At 42.3% G+C, this 21073-nt stretch overlaps 3 protein-coding genes across 6 annotated transcripts in view; 2 read left to right on the top strand and 1 right to left on the bottom strand.

Moving 5' to 3' along the window:
• rock1 (Rho-associated, coiled-coil containing protein kinase 1) overlaps positions 1-5820 on the top strand; it is a 28337-nt gene extending 22517 nt beyond the window's left edge. The window contains exons 28-33 of one of the 3 annotated variants that reach the window (XM_069157621.1): positions 1553-1623; positions 1743-1831; positions 1952-2030; positions 2153-2414; positions 3246-3453; positions 3720-5820. In XM_069157621.1, the coding sequence (XP_069013722.1) occupies positions 1553-1623; positions 1743-1831; positions 1952-2030; positions 2153-2414; positions 3246-3453; positions 3720-3771 (761 nt within the window). In that variant the 3' untranslated portion in view covers positions 3772-5820. The other 2 variants (XM_069157622.1, XM_069157623.1) reach the window with 2 other exon arrangements.
• A 1573-nt stretch (positions 5821-7393) lies between these two features.
• Positions 7394-15549, top strand: usp14 (ubiquitin specific peptidase 14 (tRNA-guanine transglycosylase)). Its single transcript, XM_069157620.1, has 16 exons — positions 7394-7618; positions 9015-9160; positions 10771-10803; positions 10903-11007; positions 11324-11427; positions 11603-11661; positions 11749-11879; positions 12007-12084; positions 12206-12288; positions 12424-12538; positions 12685-12750; positions 12872-12964; positions 13080-13208; positions 13314-13374; positions 13727-13834; positions 14535-15549. Exons 1-16 carry the CDS (start codon positions 7603-7605, stop codon positions 14678-14680), a joined length of 1473 nt encoding a protein of 490 aa, XP_069013721.1. The 5' UTR covers positions 7394-7602; the 3' UTR covers positions 14681-15549.
• Positions 15550-15585: 36 nt separating this feature from the next.
• On the bottom strand, positions 15586-21073 carry thoc1 (THO complex 1). Of its 2 annotated transcripts, none has more exons than XM_069157618.1 (21): positions 20994-21073; positions 20690-20763; positions 20535-20595; positions 20356-20425; positions 19711-19829; positions 19562-19610; positions 19372-19467; positions 19174-19256; positions 19013-19086; positions 18777-18885; positions 18498-18632; positions 18246-18346; positions 18091-18157; positions 17959-18009; positions 17799-17869; positions 17573-17668; positions 17327-17392; positions 17130-17213; positions 16852-16999; positions 16640-16724; positions 15586-16041 (listed from the first exon to the last, which is right to left on the bottom strand). In XM_069157618.1, the coding sequence occupies exons 1-21, from the start codon at positions 21039-21041 to the stop codon at positions 15764-15766; spliced, it is 1965 nt and encodes a 654-aa protein (XP_069013719.1). In that variant the 5' UTR covers positions 21042-21073; the 3' UTR covers positions 15586-15763. The 2 variants fall into 2 exon arrangements, with proteins under 2 accessions (XP_069013719.1, XP_069013720.1); XM_069157619.1 differs by having other exon boundaries at positions 15928-16055.

The following is a 21073-nucleotide window of genomic DNA, read 5'->3' as shown; positions in this document are numbered from 1 at the left end:
AAGTTGGACTTGACATTTTGAGAGATGCTACCTTTCAGTTCATTTGGCACAGTGTTGCTTCAGGTAACATCGTTTGTTGCTGAAATCAGTTTATATCCCGGCTTTGTTACTTTTTGTTTGATGTTTGTGGCTTTAAGGAGTTAAAAGAAAGGATTTAGCATCACAATAATGGTGTATTTTTAGATCATATTGGGTGGAATTATCAGACAGTTGAGCTTGTGCATTGGGTTTTAAGTTAAGCACATTAAAGTCACGAAAGCAGACACGATCATAGTTTCATTTAAGTCAAAGTGTTTTACTTAGCTGGTATATGCTGATGTGATGCAGCATCTTTTTCTTATGCAAGATCTAACAAGAAAATGAATGTACCTTGTCCTAGGTGTGTTTCATGTGTGTTGGCGTCTGTGGTTAAACGATTCTCTCTTTATTTCCCTCATGTCCAGTTGGTTCTCCTTGCTCTTCTTATCTTTGTAACTTCCATTCATTTTCCTCTGTGAGTAACTGAGTGGACTTTTTGCCCGGCCTGTGCTGCAGCTGTCGTTTGTCTTTTTTGTTGTTGTCTTTTTTGTTTTGTTTTTTGCACCTGATTTTCTTGAAGTATTCTTTTGCCAGAGGCGCGACAGCCATCTCTGTGGGGAGAATTTCAGCAACACTTTTGAAAGAGTGAACGAGTGTAAATGACCTTTTGAAAATTGTCAAAATATAAATGACTAACATACACAGGGTGTTAAATAAAAGCGCTGGCAGTGTCTTTGTTTAATGTCACTCGGGCCAGCCCCAAACAGTAAAGCAACCGAACTAGAGCAGAGTTTACTGACACCACCCTGTGTGAGGTTTAGCACGTCACTCTCGGCACCTTTCAAACGTGTCCTGGAACTGAAACTAGCTGCTTCTAATTGACGGTACTGTCTTCTTTAAACACGTTAACACTCTTGTTGTGTCTTTGTTGGCATGTTCACCAGAAGTGCTGCTCGTTTGGACACGAAGACCTCCCCTCACTATGTAGACAAGTAGTAGACGAGCCCCATTCGGTTCACTGACCCCGTTCAGCTTGTGATGTTTCAGCAGCATGCACTTGGATTTATGATTTTAACACCAAATGATGTAAAAATGTAACTTGCAATGCACATTTTGTTTTTGTGAAAGGAGTGAGTTATCATACTAATTCGATTGCTGCTGCAAAACTTATTATTTTTAATAATTGGCGACGGAAAATCTTACATGCTCTCTTTACATGCTGTAAGAAGTTGCCATTGCCCAATATTCTCCTCTTGGATGGGAGTGTAAAGTAGCAGCAAGGGATACCACTAGTCATCTCCTGTCACCTACTCCAGTGCTGTTACTGTAACACGGGCAAAACTCTGAAGAGTTCATGTGGTGTTTTAAGACCGTTACAACTTTGGACTTTTTGGTGTTTTAATGTCACCCAGTTGAGTTTGGATTTAATCGCTGCATGGCCTTCTCCCACTGTCTTTAATTGACTGTGCAGATTTAAACTTTTTGTGTGTGTGTGTGTGTGTGTGTGTGTGTGTGTGTGTCTGCTGCCTTTCAGAGTCCAGATTGGAGGGTTGGCTGTCAATTCCTAATCGTGCTAATATCAAGCGATACGGATGGAAGAAGCAGGTATGCTGCGTGTTTCCATCGCTCCACCTGCATTCTGTTAAACTTTGTACACAACAAAAGCCGCCCGGCCCCTCGAGGACTCCACCGGGCTTCCTCTTATTGTCTTTTCAATATTGCAGTACGTGGTGGTGAGCAGTAAGAAGATTCTGTTCTACAATGATGAACAGGATAAGGAACAGTCCAACCCCTCAATGGTACTAGATATCGAGTAAGTATTCCGTTTTTTTTTTTTTTTTTTCCTTCCTTTCATCTGCTACTTTCTCCACCATCATAATTTACCTACAAGAAAATAAGTTATCTACAGATCATTTTCTATTTTCTTGTGCAGCAAACTATTTCACGTGAGACCAGTCACACAAGGAGACGTGTACCGAGCTGAGACGGAGGAGATCCCGAGGATATTCCAGGTGGGAGGCTCAGCTCTATCTTGGAGTTTTACTTTGACTTTCATTTCCATTCAGCCCGGACTTAGATTCTCCTCAGCCTCCAGAAAGAATTTCTGACACCCACCCCCGATCCGTCTATTTAGATTTTGTATGCCAACGAGGGAGAGTGCAGGAAGGAGGCGGACGTGGAGACGGTCCCTCAGGGCGACAAGACCAACTGTCTCCCACACAAAGGCCACGAGTTCATCCCCACGCTATATCACTTCCCTTCCAACTGTGAGGCCTGCGCCAAGCCTCTGTGGCATGTCTTCAAGCCACCTCCGGCCCTGGAGTGTCGCCGCTGCCACGTCAAGTGCCACAAAGACCATCTCGACAAAAAGGAGGATGTTATTGCTCCTTGCAAAGGTAAAAGACCTTTCCTTTGGGATTTGCTGCTGGTGTAATGAATGTATATTTTCATTTTCTTTAAGATGAGCAGTCATTAGCTGCAAAATCTTTCAAGGTACTTTTCTAGTTGCTGTTGAGGCCTTAATATCGAAAGTACTGCACAAGCGTCGGCGATATTCACGCGGACTCTTGAAGAGTTATATGTAAACATGACAAGTGGGTTATTATTGCAGCTGACTTACAACTCGCATCCATTTTACAGTTACAAGAAAACGACCTTCATCTTTTCTGCTTGCGTTGGCGATGGCAGCACATTGTGGCGCATTACTGCCACTTGTTGATTAGTGAAATAGTGTTAAACAACTGGCATGAACATGTATCACACTGCCATACATTACCAACACCAGTCACCAACACCATCAGTTTATTTGGTGTTTGTAAAGAGGTTTACTGAATTTTTTTTTAGTAAGTTCATAGAGTTCGAATCCTTAAACTTCACCAAGAAATTACTTTAAAAAAATCAAAATACTAAAAAGTTTTAGCTCTCCTTAAATGTAAATATTTTCTACTTTTCTACGGTTTTTTTTATGATAGTAAACTGAATCTGAAATTATCTTGGGATCTGGAAAATTGCAATGGGCATTTAAAAAAAAAAAAAAAAAAAAAAAAAAATCTTGTCTAAAACTTAATAGCCCAAAGAAATGAAAATACAATCAGATTAATTAATATTGAAGCTGACCATTATTTGGTATATTTTAGGGGTGCGTCTTTGAGATGAAGGGTAGTTTGAGGTCATATTTATCACACTGGATTGTTTTTCCTGCAACAATGTGTGCCGTCCCCCTGCAGTTAACTACGATGTGACCTCTGCCCGGGACATGCTACTGCTGGCCCTGACCCAAGATGAGCAGAAGAAATGGATTGGCCATCTTGGAAAGAAGATTCCTAAGACCCCACCATCGACATTTTCAAGAGCGTCACCTCGTTCCATGTCAACTCGCTCGGGACCCAACCAGTCCTTCCGCAAGAACCCTAAAAGCAATACGGGAAAGCTGAGGTAACTTCACAATTTGGGACTAATATTTACGTTTTTAATTAAAAAAAAAAAATAATAATTCAACTCTGCTTGCATGTAAATATTTTTTCAGACACTAATGTTGAAATAACGCCAATGCTTTATTGTACATTATGCAGTAGTTTTTCAGGCAGTAAGTGAGGGTGTGTTGCGGTCACAAGCCTTTTTTTTTTTTTTTAATTCCTTCTTGTGGGCTGCGATGTGGTCAAACCAGTCACGTGACCTGCTGTTTGTCTCCTGTGTTGTAGCAGAGCGCAGTCCACCCTCCAAGCAGCAGACACAACATCCAGCACTTGTTGACAGGAACTTCTTCAGAAAGTGTTGATGTGTTTCTTTTTTAGACTTTTCTCTTCAACTTTAAACGTGTCTATTTATTAATTGTGTGACTGAGTGTTTCTAACTTGAGACACTTCCTGGTTGGTTGGTTGACTCGACTCCTTGGCTCTATCCAGTTGATACTTGGGATTTTTCTAATTGTCACTAATGTGTTGTTGGGTTCAGTAACTAACTTCATAGACTTACTTTGCAACTCTCATTAGATTGGTCCACATTGAGGATTTTTACATCACCCGTCAAACATAATGCAAAGCTGTTAACGGTGTCACAGTGTCTGTTTACCAGCTTTTCTGTTAGACTGGGTCACTAACCAAAGTAGTAAACGTGTTGCCTTTCTTTTACTGGACACCTGTCTCTGTTCTTTCTTTCTTTCAGCTAACCATCTGAACCGTTGGGATTTTTTTTCTGGACTCTAAATTTCCCCTCCTTCCTCATCATCAAAAATGGAGAAAAAACAAACAAACAAAAAAACTGTATTACATAGAAAATTCATTAAAAACAACAAAAAAAAATATATCGATAAATAACCAGCGCTGGAGTATTGCAACACATGTCAGACACAAGGCATCATGGACATTAAAAAGCCTGATAGCCCCCCCCCCCCCCCCCATCTCCACCCCTCCCCTAGCCACATTTCTACATTCAACAGAAGAGCTTCATCATTCAACTTGACAAACTCGCAGCTCTCCATCTCCACCAGGAGATGGCGCACTCATCGTGAATTAAAGATGGACAACAGAGATGGAAGGATTCGTGTCATAACATTCTGTGCTTCATATCATATGACAGTTGGAACAGAAACTGGAAAGTAAAAGGGGGTTTTGCTGTGACTCCTGCAAGTATGTGTTCAGTTTAAGGTACTGTCATACAGGGATTGTTGATCTGCAGTGAGAGATTGTGTCTCAGGGCGGAAAAACAAATATCTATTTCGTAATTTCTTTCCCCACCCGACAGATACATGAACTAAATGCAAGCATACTTTTGTTTCCAGCTAAAAAGAAATGACAGATGCCTTCATCTAAGGTCTCTGGCCTTTTTGCCTTCATTTGTATCACTCTGCAAGTCAGTTATCAGGTTTGGGACCGAGTATTGGGACATGAGTATTAGATGTTTTGAGTATTGAGTGAGGAGCATGCAAGATCATCATTTAAATCTATGCATTATTTTTATTATAATTATTTTTATTGCTCCAAGCCATAAGGAAAATTCCATTGTAATGGCATATAGGAGTCCTAAAACTTAATGGATTTTTTTTTTTTCTGTTTATTTGGTACATTGTCTCTGTAATATTTTTTTCTTGTATTGTTTATTTTTTTCTTTATTTTTTGTTGTTGTTGTAATGTATTGCCTTACATTGATTCATAGATAAATGGTTCAAAAGGAAAACATTAAGTTAACAAATGTAAAACTGCACTGTTTGACTTGACTTGTAAATTATTTGTAGAAGACTAAACAGGTGTAGCATTTGGCCCACCTAGTGCCTTAACGTTTGGATATTGATTTTACTGCCATATTTGTTTTTCTTTTTGTTCCAAAACAAGACAAATCTTAACTCTTCCATCATTTATTTTTTAAGAAATTGCCACGCTGTTGTGGTTTTATCAGAACGTAACTTTCTCTGGTTTGAGTATATAAAATATATATATTAGATTACCTCTTTATGGACACATTGCAATAGAATTTGTGTCAAAACAAAATCCCCAGACTTGGTTCATATCACATGCTAAATTTCAGCAGGGTGAGGTGTCAAAGATTGTCCTCGTTAACAATTACAAGTTGTTTCTCTAACATTGTAATGTCCCGTTAATGCAAAACCCCCACAGTGTATATAATGAGAGTGACATAAGGATTATGGAATACCTCCGCAGTCTTTTTATTCGTAACTTTTTTGTTCAGTTTAAAAGAAAAAGCACTGGAAACTATGATCTACTCTTGTCTTGGATAATTTGCATGGTTAAATTGCATTGGAGTCCGCACTGATGGATATGTCAATAAACATATCTTTATCACTCATTGTATACTCGTTTTCACTACGGCTACTCATCATGACTTTCATATTTTTTCCATCAGGCTATAAATGGGGCCGAAAGAGCTCTGAACATGACTTTTGTTAATATTTTTAGAGCGTGAGACGGTAAGGTTTACTAGAAGGCAAAATATTTAAAGGGTATAAATACAAAAAAAAAAATGAATGATCAGTTGGTAGTTATGATCAGGATTGAGTTAAGGAAAAAAGTGAAAAATGATAATTATTTGTGTGGCAGGTTTTTGATGCGTATATGTTTCACCTCTAAGTTACTGATTTGATCTTATTTGAAGAGAAGCACGAGGGTTAAAAAGTATTCCAAAAGAAAATCAATGTACAAGCACTCATAGTTTTGAGACTACGGAAAGGAGAGTGATACTTTTATATTGAAGTTTTGTAACTTGCCACCAGGTGGTGCTATTGTATAAATATTTGTGAAGTCAAGTTTCACTTTTACTGTACAAACAATTTATCAGAATAAGAATTGGAATTCCATTATTTATATTGGACACCGTTTAAAAAATTAGAAACAACCCAAGTTGGCGTAGCACAGGACAAAAAGGAGGATAGAAAAACGAAGTAAAAACAGACATAAATGGGATTTTTGGGGATAAAGTTTGTTAGTTGAGACCAAATTCCAAATAAATCAGTCAATACTACATTAAATTTTAATAATTTACAAGCATAAATTGTAAAAAAACAACAACAACAAGTAACACATTCACATAGTGGAATATCTAAATTGCACTTCCCTTAATATGTAGTATGAATTTTACATAGTACCTGATATAGTAGATATATACTGTACTGTATATACTGTGCATTTTATATTTATATTTTATACTTTTTACTGCTATTTTACTGCTTTTCTATTGTTCTATTATTATTATCTTATTGCTTCTGTATGCTGCTGTGGCGAAAAAAAATTCCCCTCGGGGATGAATAAAGTAACTACCTGGTATCGATATAGTAGCTCAATCATTTAGCAGAATTGTTACCTTAGATATTTAAACCCTGAACCATTTGCTCCCCGGCAAGAGCCGTACCGACGATCTCATAAAACATCATGCATTGATGTAGACTAAATGAACCAACTTGTATATAAAGCTGTTAAAATCATCTCTGCAGCAGTAAAATGCATATTAATGTAGCAGGTGTGGGGGAGGGGGGGGCATTTTACTAGGTAGGTGGGTAGGTAGGTATTTACTTTATTAATCCCCGAGGGGAAATATTTTCGCTACAGCAGCATACAGAAGCAATAAGATAATAATAGAAATAATAGAATAAAATAATAGAATAGAATAATAGAAAAGCAATAAAATAGCAGTAAAAATATAAAATATAATTATATATACACAGTGTGTACTTTTACTTTTTCATACTTTAAAGTACATTTGCTGATAACGCTAAAACAACGCAATATTTAAATCCTTTTACTTGAAAAAATAGGACCTGGATACTTCCCCAATCTACGTTCATGTTTCCGCATCGGCGGAAGATCCTCTCGGGCGCGGCGCGGCGCGGCACGGCACGGCGCGGCACGGCGCGGCGTTCCGCGCAGCGCGGCAGGACGACGAGCAGATGTCAGAGCGCACCGATCAGCTCCCAGCGTGTTGTTGCAGCGTCATTCTGTTTGAATGAAGTTCAGACCGAGAACTGAGCAACTCTCCGTTGGCGCCCCGGTGAACTGAAAACAGGGACAAAAAAAAAACAAGAGAGTATCGGAAGTAAAAAAAAAAAAAAAAAGAAAAAAAAAAGGTCTCCAAAACATGCCGGTGTTTACAGGTAACGTGGTTTTAATACAACACGTGCGTTTGCTTTGAGGAAAACGAGTTAAATCGCGGATCTTTTACACGTGTTGTGGTGCGGCAGCCTGCGTTAGCTCGTTAGCTTCGCGTGCTAACTGGCAGCCTTCTTCCTCGTAGGCCGGCGGGGAAGTTATGTCGGGAAAAAAAAACAACGGCGTCGTCAGACAGGATAACGAGCGAGATTGTTTACACTGAAGTGACCTGGTTGCTTTCTGTCGGCGCTGTTTGCGGATCGTGTTTGTCGGAGTTCACCGCGACCGAAACCAGAAATCAAGCAACCGCCGCTAACTGTCAGCTAGCTTAGCTAGCCCGGTAGCATCTAGGTGATTTTTTTTTTTTTTTTTTTTTTTTTTTTTTTTTAACTATTCATTTAAAGCCATCGATTATCGCCTCAACATTCACACACACACACTGCGGTGTTTTTCCTCGCCTTCTTTTCTTTTTAATCTATATTTTAAACCATTCGTCTTGTTTCTTAGTAGTTTGAAAATAAACTGAATCACGCCTTTTGAAGCAGCGGAGGTTAGCCGAGCTAGCCGAGCTAGCCGGATCATGAGTGTACAGTTTCTATGTTTACTGCAGTCGCGAGAAAAACAAACACAAATAAAAACAAACCTAAAATGAACACGACTTTTACCGTTTGTTTACGCGACGCTTTAATCACGCTGAAGGGTTCTCTTAATTAGCTAATTAAGCAATTCGTGGCTTTTAAATAAGCAGTGAAACAGATGCATATTTTTTTTGTATTTTTGTGTTTTTTTTGTATTTTGTATTTTTTTTTTTGGACACTTAAGCTGCTTTTATTCCTCGATGCACTTCACTGTTGCTGATTAGATGCTGTGTCATACACGGCAGCAGGTTGACAGCGATGGCCGTCTCCCCCAGCTCTCCCTCCTCCTCCCTCCACCTCCTCCTCTACCTCCTCCACCTCCTCCTTTACCTCCTCCCCCCCTAGACGTCTTCATTTGTGTTTCTTCTGTTTCTTCTTAATTTGTGTTTCTTCTGTTTCTTCTTAATTTGTTCTAGTCTTCTGTGTTTCTTCTTAATTTGTGTTTCTTCTGAATTTTTTCTATTCTTCTGTGTTTCTTCTTAATTTGTGTTTCTTCTGTTTCTTCTGAATTTTTTCTATTCTTCTGTGTTTCTTCTTAATTTGTGTTTCTTCTGTTTCTTCTGAATTTTTTCTAGTCTTCTGTGTTTCTTCTTAATTTGTGTTTCTTCTGTTTCTTCTGAATTTTTTCTATTCTTCTGTGTTTCTTCTTAATTTGTGTTTCTTCTGTTTCTTCTTAATTTTTTCTATTCTTCTGTGTTTCTTCTTAATTTGTGTTTCTTCTGTTTCTTCTGAATTTGTTCTATTCTTCTGTGTTTCTTTCCAGTGAATGTGAAATGGGGCAAAGAGAAGTTCGATGCGGTGGAGCTGAACACGGAGGAGCCTCCCATGGTGTTCAAGGCTCAGCTCTTCGCCCTGACGGGAGTTCAGCCAGACAGACAGAAGGTCATGGTGAAGGGAGGCACTCTAAAGGTAACTCGTTATAAACCCTTAAATCTGTAGGTGTTGGTTTATTTAAGAGCAAAAAAAAAAAAGAAAGAGAGGGGGTTGGCGATCCATTTATTTCTTTTTCTTCTTGTAAACGAATTCAAAACCAATTAACTTAATTGATCCTCCCGATGCCCGTGTGAGCAGGGCCGTTTTTTTTTTTTTTATAACTGCAGAATCCCGTCGTCGCCCCAAATAAACAAACGAATAAATAAACCACAGCATTAAATGCGGCGACACGTCCCCCATATTATGTGACGGGGTGTTTTTTTTTTCCTCCTGCCGTGACGGGCTTAGATGCCATTTTGGGCACCACGCCGCTTCCCGGTGGTCATTTTGAAGCTTTTTCGGGTGTTGTTAATTTTATCTGCTCAAGCTTTTTTTTTTTTTTTTTCTAAATTTTGGAAGGTTTTGCACAGAAAACATTTTTTTTTTTTTAATGGACATGCAACATTTAATCGAGGGATGTCCCTGAAAACCGCCGACAAGTAGGTGTTTGTTTGAAGTTGGTCCTTTTTTGTGTTTCACCGAACCCCAACCAGTTCCTGGGCGTTGTGGTTTATTTTTTTTCCCCTCATCTCACAGTTTTACTCACTGTGGACTCATTTTTCAATGCACCTCTATGAAAACAGCACAATCACCAGGAAGAAGAAGGGAGAACTCAAAAATGTCTTTAATGCCGTATAATGCAATTATAATGGCATAAATAATGTTGAATTCTTTGATCATTTATTCTTCAAAAATGGAGCAACGATGGAATCTATATGTCGGACAGTTTTCTGAATATCCACGTTACCAATATTGCAAAAAATAGGGCTTGGGAGCTCCACATGCGATACATATTGTTAAGTTTTTACAATGTCTACAAACCTCTCTGTGCTGTCCGTCCTCTCTGAGCTCCAGTCTGCAGTTTTGTATAAAATGTCTTCAATTCTTGTCATGTGACTTTTGGTCACGGCCGAGTCGTTCAAGGCTCCCAATGTGCATTGAGGAGTGCAGACATTTTTTTTTTTTTTTTTTTTTTTTCCATTTTTAAATTCTCTTTCAGAATTTGGATCACGCACAACGGTTTTATTTTGAAACGTGTAGATTAAAGTGCGTTCAATAAAATGTCACGATTTTAAGATTAGGTTTGTTATTTTTCCTGAAAGAATCATTTGGTACACAGAATTAGTTCAAGGACTGTTGGAAATGAAAAAATTCACTGATAATTTGCATCTTTTTCAATGAAATCGTGTAATTTAGGTGTTTTTTTTGTTTTGTTTTGTTAAAAAAAAACATGCCTGTCAAGCTCGTTGGCAGGTTTTGGGAGTTCAGAGGATTAATTCATAGCTAACAGTAACCTACAAATAAACTTTATTCCTGTTGGGGTATTGTTTGTCAAAAATGTGTTTCAGGAGATTTTTTTTTGGGCCATCTTTTAAAAAGGCATGAAACAATATTTGTTGCGTGTTTTGATTGAGAAGGCAACAAGGACATAAATAGATTTGAGCTTTTTCAAGATTTGCCGTTGGAGAGCTAAATAAAGGACCAACACTTGTGATATCCGCGGCGTGTTTTTAAACGAGCTAATCGATGTTTCTCTTCCGCTCCAGGACGACGAGTGGGGAAACATTAAACTGAAAAATGTGAGTATTTAAGCTGTTTAGATGCATATAACGCATGAATGAGCTGCACCGCAAAAAGTAGGAGATTGAATTGTGGTGTATTTCCTTTTGTCTCCGTAGGGAATGACCCTGCTGATGATGGGCTCTGCGGAGGCTCTGCCCGAGGAGCCCGCTGTCCGGCCCATGTTCGTGGAGGACATGACTGAGGAGCAGCTGGCCTCGGCGGTGAGTCGGCCTGAAAACGACCCGCACGCCTTAAATGAATGCCGCTCCCTGCGCCGACGTCAGCACTTTTAAATGCGTTCTCCTCGAACGCGACGTTTACCAAGAGGATCAACCGAACCCGCCGTGTCTACCGTTTTGAGGACGTCGGCCGCTGGAAACGCGCAATTTCCTCAGCTCGGCGTTTGCGCGGCCAGTCGGAGATCGCTTGTTCGGCCTTCCCGCACCACCGGGTGGCGCCACACGCGTGCCACGGTTTGGGGAATCACTGCCGCAGAGGTGCTCATCCCCGCTCTCTCTCGCGTTTTGTCTTTTTCAGATGGAGCTGCCTTGTGGGCTGACAAACCTGGGCAACACCTGCTACATGAACGCCACAGTGCAGTGTCTACGCTCTGTGCCGGAGCTCAAAACCGCACTGAAGAGGTCTGTTTTTGCGCCGTTACCGGCTCTCGGGGCTGAATTTCTCCTTTCTTTTGAAATCATCTTTTTTTCTTTTCAGATTAAAAGCCCACTTGTCCCTTTCCCTGTTTTTTTTTTTTTTTTTTTTTTTTTTTTTTTTTGTAGTTTTGTGTCTGTTAAAATCCGTCTCCCTCTGCAGGTATGCAGGCGCTCTGCGATCTTCAGGGGCGAATGCACCATCACAATACATCACAGCAGGTAACCCGTGTGAAACAACGGCCACGTATTAATGTCCAGAAGTCACCGACGCATACGGTGTTAACGCGGTTGTTCTTGCATCCCCAGCCCTTCGTGACTTATACGAGACCATGGACAAGACCTCGTCCAGCCTCCCGCCCATTATTTTGCTGCAGTTCCTTCACATGGCCTTTCCACAGTTTGCCGAGAAGGGGGACCAGGGACAGTACCTCCAGCAGGTGAGAAACTCTGCGCCGCCATCCTACGCTCCTTTACCGCCCACCGCGCGTCCTGTACTTTAGTCTGATAACAGCACCAAGCGCAGGGTTGCACATCTTGACATTTGATTTTTTTTTTTGCTCTCAGGATGCCAACGAGTGCTGGCTGCAGATGATGAGAGTGCTTCAGCAAAAGTTGGAGCCGGTAGCGCTAGAGACCATGGAGGTAAATCCTTTTTACCTTGTGTGTTGTTGTTTTTTTTTTTTCTTTTCTTTTCTTTAATAATAAAAGAATGACTGTGTATTCGACAAGTTCCAGACACATAAAGATTTCTTCCAATCTTTAGACCGACTCCGAGACTGGAGCTGCCGCTGCCTCCGCCAAGAAGAACTTCATCGATCAGTATTTTGGAGTGGAATTTGAAACTTCGTATCCTTGCAGTTTGTCTTTGTCGATCTCATCTTCTGGCGCGCCATTTCTTCCGCCGGCGTGCTTTTGACTCGTAAAAGAGCTGCAGTCCGACATCAATCTCTTGTCGGGCTTTTTCTTAACTCTACCGTTCAGCATGAAATGCACAGAGTCTGAGGAGGAAGAGCCAATCAAGGGCAAAGAGAACCAGCTCCAGCTCAGCTGCTTCATTAACCAAGAAGTCAAATACCTCGCAACGGGACTGAGGCTGGTATGTATCGGACAGCACCGCGGCTATTTTAAACTCGTCTCGTGATGGCGCGGGCCCGAGCGATGGAAATGAATACAACTTGCGTGACGTATAGTTAGCGTGTCGCCACGGTAATGAAGATCTCATCATGTCTGTGCCCCCTCCAGAGACTGCAGGAAGAAATCACAAAAATGTCTCCATCCTTGGACAGAAACGCCCTGTATATAAAATCTGTAAGTGTTTCTTTGTCATTTTGAAAGATGGAGTATCGTCTCTTACGTTTTACACACTTGAATGAGAAATTTAGTTACGCTCTTGTTGTTGTTTTTTGGGGGTTTTTTTCTCTCCCGCCAGTCAAAACTTAGCCGTCTCCCCGCCTACTTGACCGTTCAGATGGTCCGATTTTTCTACAAAGAGAAGGAGTCCGTAAATGCGAAAGTTCTAAAGGTTTGTCGTCATTTCTGATTCCCAACAGGGACCAATCGCATTCACTGGCCATTCATATCTGTAACTCACATGTTGATGTGTATATATATATTTTTTTTTTTTTTTTTTTTTAAAGGATGTCAAGTTCCCGCTCATGTTGGACGTGTACGAGCTGTGCACCGCAGAGGTTCAGGAGAAGATGTTGACCGTCAGGTCAAAGTTCAAGGTGGTCGAGGACAAGAAGCTGGAGAAACAGCAGCAGAAGGTGACGCGGCGGCTGTCGGTCACGGTTGCAGATGAACTCGCACGTAATTCGTTCAGCGTAGTTACCCGTTCTCTCCGTCTCTCTCTCTCTCTCTTCTCGCATTAGTTGGTGAAGAAGCCGGATGCAGCAAAGGAAGTGAAATATGAGCCGTTCTCGTTCCCGGACGGTACGTTGACACGGACACCGTCCGCGGGCAGGGCTTTAACGTGCCGCGAACGACGGTCGCGGTCACTTCCTGTTTGTAGAGAACCCCCGCCGCCAGTCAGGAGAAAAATACCTGCCTTCAGCCACGCAGAGGGCGACATTATAACACCATCAGATTACATACAGCACCTCAACTGGAGGAACGATCAAATATGGACTAATTACACCCACACTCAGCAAAAATCACAGTCATATCTTTTGAGTGTATTTGTGTCTTCAGCAGCGCGATAGTATCTGAGGTTGTATATTTCCCTGCGAGATCATTTTTCAATCCCGAGTCCCGATTTTTGAAGAACTGTAACCGTCTTCTTTAGATCTCGGTTCCAACAACAGCGGCTACTACGACCTGCAGGCCGTGCTGACGCACCAGGGCCGCTCCAGCTCCTCAGGCCACTACGTGGGATGGGTCAAAAGGAAAGAAGGTAAGCCGTGTGACAAGAACGCCGCGTATTCAGCTCGTATCTCGGCGTGTACTGGAGCCGTACGATTCTGGATGAAATGACCATCACAATTTTTTTTTTTTTTTTTTTTTTTTTTTTTTGCGGTATAATTGTTTATTGCTTCATTTATCAAAAATATGACAGAGCCTTATGTTATTAAGATTATGTAAAATAATATAAACGTTCTGATCAGTCGAGGAAACCTTTTACATTTCGGATCAACGTTATCAGTGGAAAAACGGAGAAAATGAAGTTACTTTTAAACGGTAGGCGAATCGGTCTGCAGTTTTCCTGCAGCTCCTTTAAACGGTCCCCCCGAGGTGAACCGATACCCGTTACGATACCTGCATATCGACGCCGGACAACGGAAACAGCGCTCCGTTTTAAACTTAATGAATCACTGAACATGGAAACAGCTCCCGTCTCTCGTTGCCTCGACTTTTCGTCGTTCCTCTCACCGTTTGCTCTGCTGCCGATTTCCGCTGCTGCTCTGCATCACGTGGTGTAACGCTGCGTTGTTCCGGGTTTTTTTTTTTTTTTTTTTTTGGAGGGGGGGGGAGAAAGTAGGAGCGCTCGTTTCGATGTAGCTGATGTCCCGAATGAAAATGAGGATTGCGATGAATTGCGCAGCCCTGACGGAGGTATAATATTCAGGAACTCTCCTCTGGTTTCCCCCCGACAGATGAGTGGGTCAAGTTTGACGACGACAAGGTGAGTGTGGTGTCTCCGGAGGACATCCTGCGACTGTCAGGAGGCGGAGACTGGCATATAGCGTACGTTCTACTGTACGGGCCCCGGCGGCTGGAAATACTTGAAGAGGAACAGTAGCTGTGGCAGATTTCTTAGAAAACAAAACACCCAACACGTACAAAATTGCCATTTCCAAGCACTGTCTGCATAGATGTGCAATAAAACTGGTGTCTTTAAAGATTTGATGACCTTAATTTTGTTTTTTTTGTTTATGTTTTTGTAACCAACATGGATGCTTGTAAAAAAAACAACCTAAAAAAACAAATTCTGTCAAATGGTGTTAAATATTCAACCATAGTGGGCTTTGGAGATATGATGAGAGGCAATCTGTGGACTGGATCCTTCGAGGTTTTTAAGTCTGGCTGTGCAGTTTCATTAAATGTTTTATACACATTGTATATTTTTTAAAGCCTTTGGTAAGGTGCTCATATCATAAAAGCAAAAATATTTCTCTTTAGTCATTTAATCAACCTTGTAAAAAAAAAAAGGAAAAAAAAAGAAAGAAGCCTGGCCAAGCTGTGGTCCTCGACATTCTGGCTTGTATCTTCTCCGATGTATTAGAGAACACCGTAAAGACTTTTAAGCGCTCGGCTCACGTCCTCTCCTGAAACTGTTCTCAAGTGTAAATGACGGATGAGGCTCTTTCTGCCAAAATCTTCACCGATGCTCTTTTCGGGGGGGAGGGGATGGGAGAGGGGAAATGTTTCAGGACATGTTGCCGTGAACTGTGTGGTTAAATAAAGATTCGACTATGATGGCTTTTTTTGCTCAGTAAGCTTTGAACATTTTTCTTGCCGACACTGATGTTTAACATCCCTACTTTCGAAATGCTCGGCTTTTTCCTGATCGCCCTGCCACAACGTGTAAGACCTGAACATCAACACTCTGTAATAAGTTATTGACTGATTGCTTTTCATAGGTGGTGAAAATAAACTGTTATACCAACACGTGAGATTCTTTGATGCGAGTATGTGGTCGAAAAACAAAAAGGTCAAAAACTTCTGCAGAAGGAAACGGACATTTATTGGCTTTTCTACAGTGGAAAAAAAACTGGACCTATACTAAATACAAAATTTCAGTTTCCAATTGTTTTTGGTATGAAAAACGATGCTGCGACGGCGGTGCGGATTATTCGCTATTTATGTAAGAAACGGATGTATTTTACGCCTCGCTGAGGTTGTCCGCTATCTCGGAGAACCCTGCAGCATTGAGGGCCGTGACCAGGTTCTCCACCGTAGCTTGTATTCCCTCTCTGTCCTGCCAGGCAACCAGCAGCAGTTTGGCCTGCATCTCCACGTCTTCGCTGTCCGTCTCGATTTCACGCAGCTCGGCAGCCTTCATGTCCAAACGAGAAGCCAGCGTCTTCCACTGAGCGCCCAGTTTGGCTGCGATGTCGTCCATCTGCTGGTTCGTCACAAGTTTGCTCTGAATGCCCGGACCTCGAAGAAAAGACATAATGGGAGGAATAAAAACACTCTTAAAATATGAACTCGGAACTCGGCTGTAGCAGCAGGAGGCATTGTTGTGTTTTCGGGTCGTCCGTCCATTTATCCCGTTCCCGTGAACACGATCTCTCGAGAACGCCTCGAGGGAATTTTTTTTCAAACGGCAGAAACATTTACTTGATAGCGAGAAGGAACAGATTCCATTTTGAAACATTCACTTGCGAACGGCACGGAAGGACGAGAGGGATATGACGTCACGGCGACCTTGAACTTCCCCCCCCTTTTGCCCACCAATCGGTTCATCCTTGAGGCCGAGTGAATAATTATGTAACATTGGAGAAATTCCATCCGGGCATTCCTTAGATATCGTATGAATGTGTTGAATTGGGGCCACGGTAATCTTAACCTTTGACCCCCAAAATCTCATCAGTTCATTCCACCCCCCCCCCCCAGTGAAAGTTTTTGCCAAGCTTGAACAAAACTCCCTCGAGGCATTCTTGAGATATTTTGTTCACAAACGGGACCGACGGACAACCCAAAAACATAAAGCCTCTGGCGATTAAGATGAATTAAACGAGTGATTCAAACTCACTGTCATTGCTGTCTTTGAGAAGGTTGTCTCCATTATCGTCGTCGTCGTCCTCTCCCGTCTTGATCTCTTCAGAGGGGATGTCCTTCTGCAGGCACGGAACAAAAATCAGTCGGTCCACATAAGCATCGCATCGCACACACGTACACACACACACTCCTTTTGTGATGATAAAAACATACGTTATTTTTCTGAAAGGTAAATCAATTCCTCACCGGCAGCTCTTTAGCCAGTTTGCTGACCATGCTGTCGAGGTAGTCTGCCAGGCTCTTGAACTTCTGGTTCGTCGGCTGAAAGAAGTGTGGACTTCTCCTGGACAGCAGCCTCAAAGCGCGCCAGCCGTAGTTTGGGTTCCGCACAACCCTACGGGGATTCACAGGAGGAGAGGAAAACGTAAATCCGATGCTGGGAAGAGAGCAGGAATCAAACACTGGCTGTCTAAAAGAGCTTTCCTTCGAAGTTTTGAGCGCACGCGTTAAAACTGACAACTTACTTGTACTCATCCTCCACCATGTTTGTGGGGTCGGCCTGTTCGATGGCTTCGGCAAAGAACTCATCCAGTGACGGCATGAACTCTCTGAAAGACAGACATCACATGTATAAAAAAAACAAAAAAAAAACAACAACTAATTTTTGACATTCACAAAAAAAAAAGGTGAGGACGGGAACTTTGCTCTCTGAAGCACCGACCTGCTGTCTGACTTGCAGGCCTCCATGTTGTCCTGGTTCAGGTTCCACAAGCGCGTCAACTCGTCACTAAACAAAACACAGAAGACCTTGAAATCGGGGAGGAACCTCCGTAGGCTGATGCTCGCCTCACTGTAGCTTCAGTCGCAGGCGGCGACTGCTTATCAAAGAAAGATCGCCCAGCGTTCAGCTCCACATACTGGAGACCAACACAAAAACACTCGACTTCCGCCGTATCGGATCACATACTTTCCCATAAAAATCTTGCGGTCTGGCCCTTTTCCGAGGAAGTCTTCCGGAGCTTGTCTTTTCCTGGTGGGTCTTTTGGGCTTGTCGTCTACTGTTCTGTTAAAAGAGGAAAACAAGTGGTCACGGTTGGCGCGCTGGTCCGAGCTCACACCACTGCGAGCGGGCTAAATCAATCAAAGAAAATGATTGTCTGCCGTGGCCGCTTTGTAACATTGCGCTGCAGTACCTTTCTTTCACAAAGCTCGGACATCCCTCGTTTTTCCAGGAGTTCCAGTTCTCTTCCGTGTTCAGGATGTGCTGTCAAAAAGACGAGAGACAGTTCGACTGACTCGTGTGCGCAGATGGGCTTCATTTGACGACGTGGCTATTCCTGAAGCTCGGCTTACCTCCACCATGGTGGCAAATTTGTCTCCGTCGGGAGGGATTTCCTTCAGCAGCTGCGAGAGCAGAGCACAGATTAATACGGGTTCAACGTTTAACGAGGAAGTCCCCGGTGTCCGTCTTGACTTCTGACCGACCTGATAAACCAGTTTAGTCGTGTCTTCGATCCACGCGGTCTGGTCGTCGTTCAGAATACAGTTGGAGCTGTATGAGGACAAAGACATGGAAATAAACGTGGCTTCCCAACAGCTGAAATGTTGTTTCCTGCTGTCGGCCCCGAGGCGCGCTTCACCTTTTGAACTTGACCTGACCCTTCAGGTACTGGAAGAGGATGAGGTACTGCAGCAGGATGTGTCGCCTGAAGTTGCTGTCGCTGAGCTGCAAGTCCATCAGCTGGAGACGAAGAGGGGAGAAATGAAGAGCGGACGTGTCTTCACTCACGGTACGAAAGGACACGTTCCGTACGGACGTAATCAGTGGTACGTGAGCACGTTTGAGAGCATAACGTATTTTAACACGGGTCGGATATTTCAAATTTTCCCACCTTCTCACTCGTGAGAAACTTGGCAAAGTAAACATGTTCTCCACCAGATGCTCTCAGCTCCTCCAGCTTCCTCTTAGATGCCTGCATGTCATCCAACTTGTAGCTCTTGAACACTGCCAGCGTCTCATCCGAGTACTGCGCAGGACAGAAATTCACATCAGCAGCGAGTCGTCATTTTTTTTTTTTTTTTTTGGACACTTATGATCTGACAATTGCACAGCAAAGGCATCTAAAGTAGGATTTTTTTTTTTCTTCTGCTTTTGTGTTATAGTGCGTTACCTTAAGGAATGTCATCCATGAGAATTTGTCATAACACTGCACCGGGTTTCTGAAGTAGTCCTGCAGCATCCAGAACTTTCTGTACAAGTTGTAGTCGATTGGGATGGAACTGAAAGCAACATTTGATTCAGTTTTAGTCGATGCAAAAACAGAGACAAGCCACGGGGTCATTTCAATAATGGAAGAAAAAAAAGAGCGAACCTTGTGGTATACTTCAGAGCAGGACTTCAACTTACCACGGCGCAGGTGCATCATCCTCTCCCATCTCTCCTTCCTCCACTTCCATACCATCTTCTTTTTCTTCTGTGTGCTACAAACGCGATGCCACGAGGTTAAACAGAAAGTTTGCGATTGATTTTAAAATGCAAACACTCGTCACCAGGTGTCGACTTTTTACCTTCTGGCTCAGGGTGCTTTCTTGTTCGTTTTTGTTGAACACCGTTATATTTTCCAAGTTGAACTGACTCTGTAGGTTGAGACCTGAATTTTTTTAAAAAAGAGAAGGAGAATACGAATGTTATCAGAGAAGACGAGAGCGAATTGTTATAAACTGCATCTCTTGAGAGCTCGATGATGAAGATATCGCTGTTCTTACCCGATTTTTCCGACAGAGGGAAGAGACGTGCCAGGAAGAGCTGGATTCTCCCACAGAACACCGTATTCTGAGATTTGGAAAGCCTCCTTAAAAGATCTACACAGACAGAAAAGTACGTCACAGACCGATCTGCCCTGTGAAGATAGAAAGTCTTGTGCATCAAAAAAAAAGAACGAGGCAAGAGCCTTACCGTTGCACATCCTTAACAGATAGTTCTTCCCTGCAGTGTAAAAGGAGCTCTGGGAGAGGAGAAGAGCACGGGTTTAGTGATAAAAAAAAAGAAAAAGATCCAAACTACGGCGGACACATATTTCAGCTGAACGCCAGCAGCTTATTTACCGATTTCCAGGTGGAGACATTTTCCTCGACAAAGGAGAATATTTTGTCACACAGGTCCAGAGGAAGGCAGTCCAGCACGTCTCCCAGCAGGAGGAAAGGGGTCGTAGCAGAGCAGATACCTGCATGGAGAGACGGAAACACAACGTTGGGCGCAATAAGAGACTTTACGCCCTTGCAGTCTGCCCAAAAAAAATAAAACACTTTATGTACGATCAATAGTCACCAGTTTTTCCAAACTTGGGTGTGAACTAAAACTCTGAGGTTTTATCCTGATCAGTGACGATCATCCAGCTGAGCTGCGGTGCGGTTTGCAGGTGACAAGACAAAAGGTCTCGGCCGTAAAAACGCAAAGATGCAATTTTAAGATGAACCTCAAATCAGGACTCGCATGTTTAAAAGACAGAGAAGTGCAAGCACGAAAGCGTCCCAGAACTCTGGCTCCGTCGGAAGTTTCCGATTTGTTAAAAGATCTTTTTTTTTTTTCCCCTTCCCGTAATTGGAAGTTTTCTTCCTGTTAAAAGGGAAGTCTTTTTATTTTTTTTCCATCCCGCTTGTGGAGGTTTTCTATAATTTAAAGGTTAAAGAAAAAAAAAAAAAAAAAATCATTTTATGTTCCTTTGAAATCACCCTGGTTGAGTAACATACCCTCTGTGACGGCATCGATACTCAGGTAAATGAGAGACAGGTAGTCGTCACAGATCACCTTCTGCTCAACCTGCAGACAAAACACTTTTATTTTAGGCATTTTGTGGTCCATTTCAATTCATTTGATTGACTGATCAAAATGGGACAACGGCCAAATATATCCATATATATATTCTTACTATCTGATCACCGAGGAGACCCCTCAGAGCCTGGTCGAGCGTGGTCTTCTTCTCCGCCTCGCTGTAAACAAACGAGATTAAACAAACAATAAATAACGCGGATGATACGTTTCCTCAACTGGACGACAACAGGGCGCCGGACGAGCATCACTTACTTGCCGGGGAGCTGATTAAACACGTTGGTTAGCGCTTTGCTGCTTTTACCAACGAGGGCATGTTTGGCCGAATCCTGCAGTCGTGTTGAGAGAGAAGGAAGAAGGAAGAAGAAGAATATAAAAACAAAACACGACGAGACGTCAGGCAGCGTTTACGTTAGCTTAGCTTCATTTGGTAGCGGCCACGGTAAGGGAACAATAACTTGTAGGAGCAAACCTGCCACCTAACCGCGACTTTAGTTAGGGCTTAAAGTCTATAGTTACACGTGTTTTTGAAGAAGAAGTTATTTACGTGATTTCTCACCGTAAATTTGTCTTTAGCGTCGATAAAATTAAATAAGGACGGCGACATCTTTACGGTTGCACAGCCGGAACTGTCGTTAA

The sequence above is a fragment of the Embiotoca jacksoni genome, unplaced genomic scaffold, assembly GCF_022577435.1.
Source record: "Embiotoca jacksoni isolate LCO1_2020_lvr unplaced genomic scaffold, fEmbJac1.0.p SCAF_22, whole genome shotgun sequence".
NCBI lineage: Eukaryota > Metazoa > Chordata > Actinopteri > Embiotocidae > Embiotoca > Embiotoca jacksoni.
The sequence above is the reverse complement of the archived record's forward strand: the minus strand, read 5'-3'. Positions and strand labels throughout refer to the sequence as shown.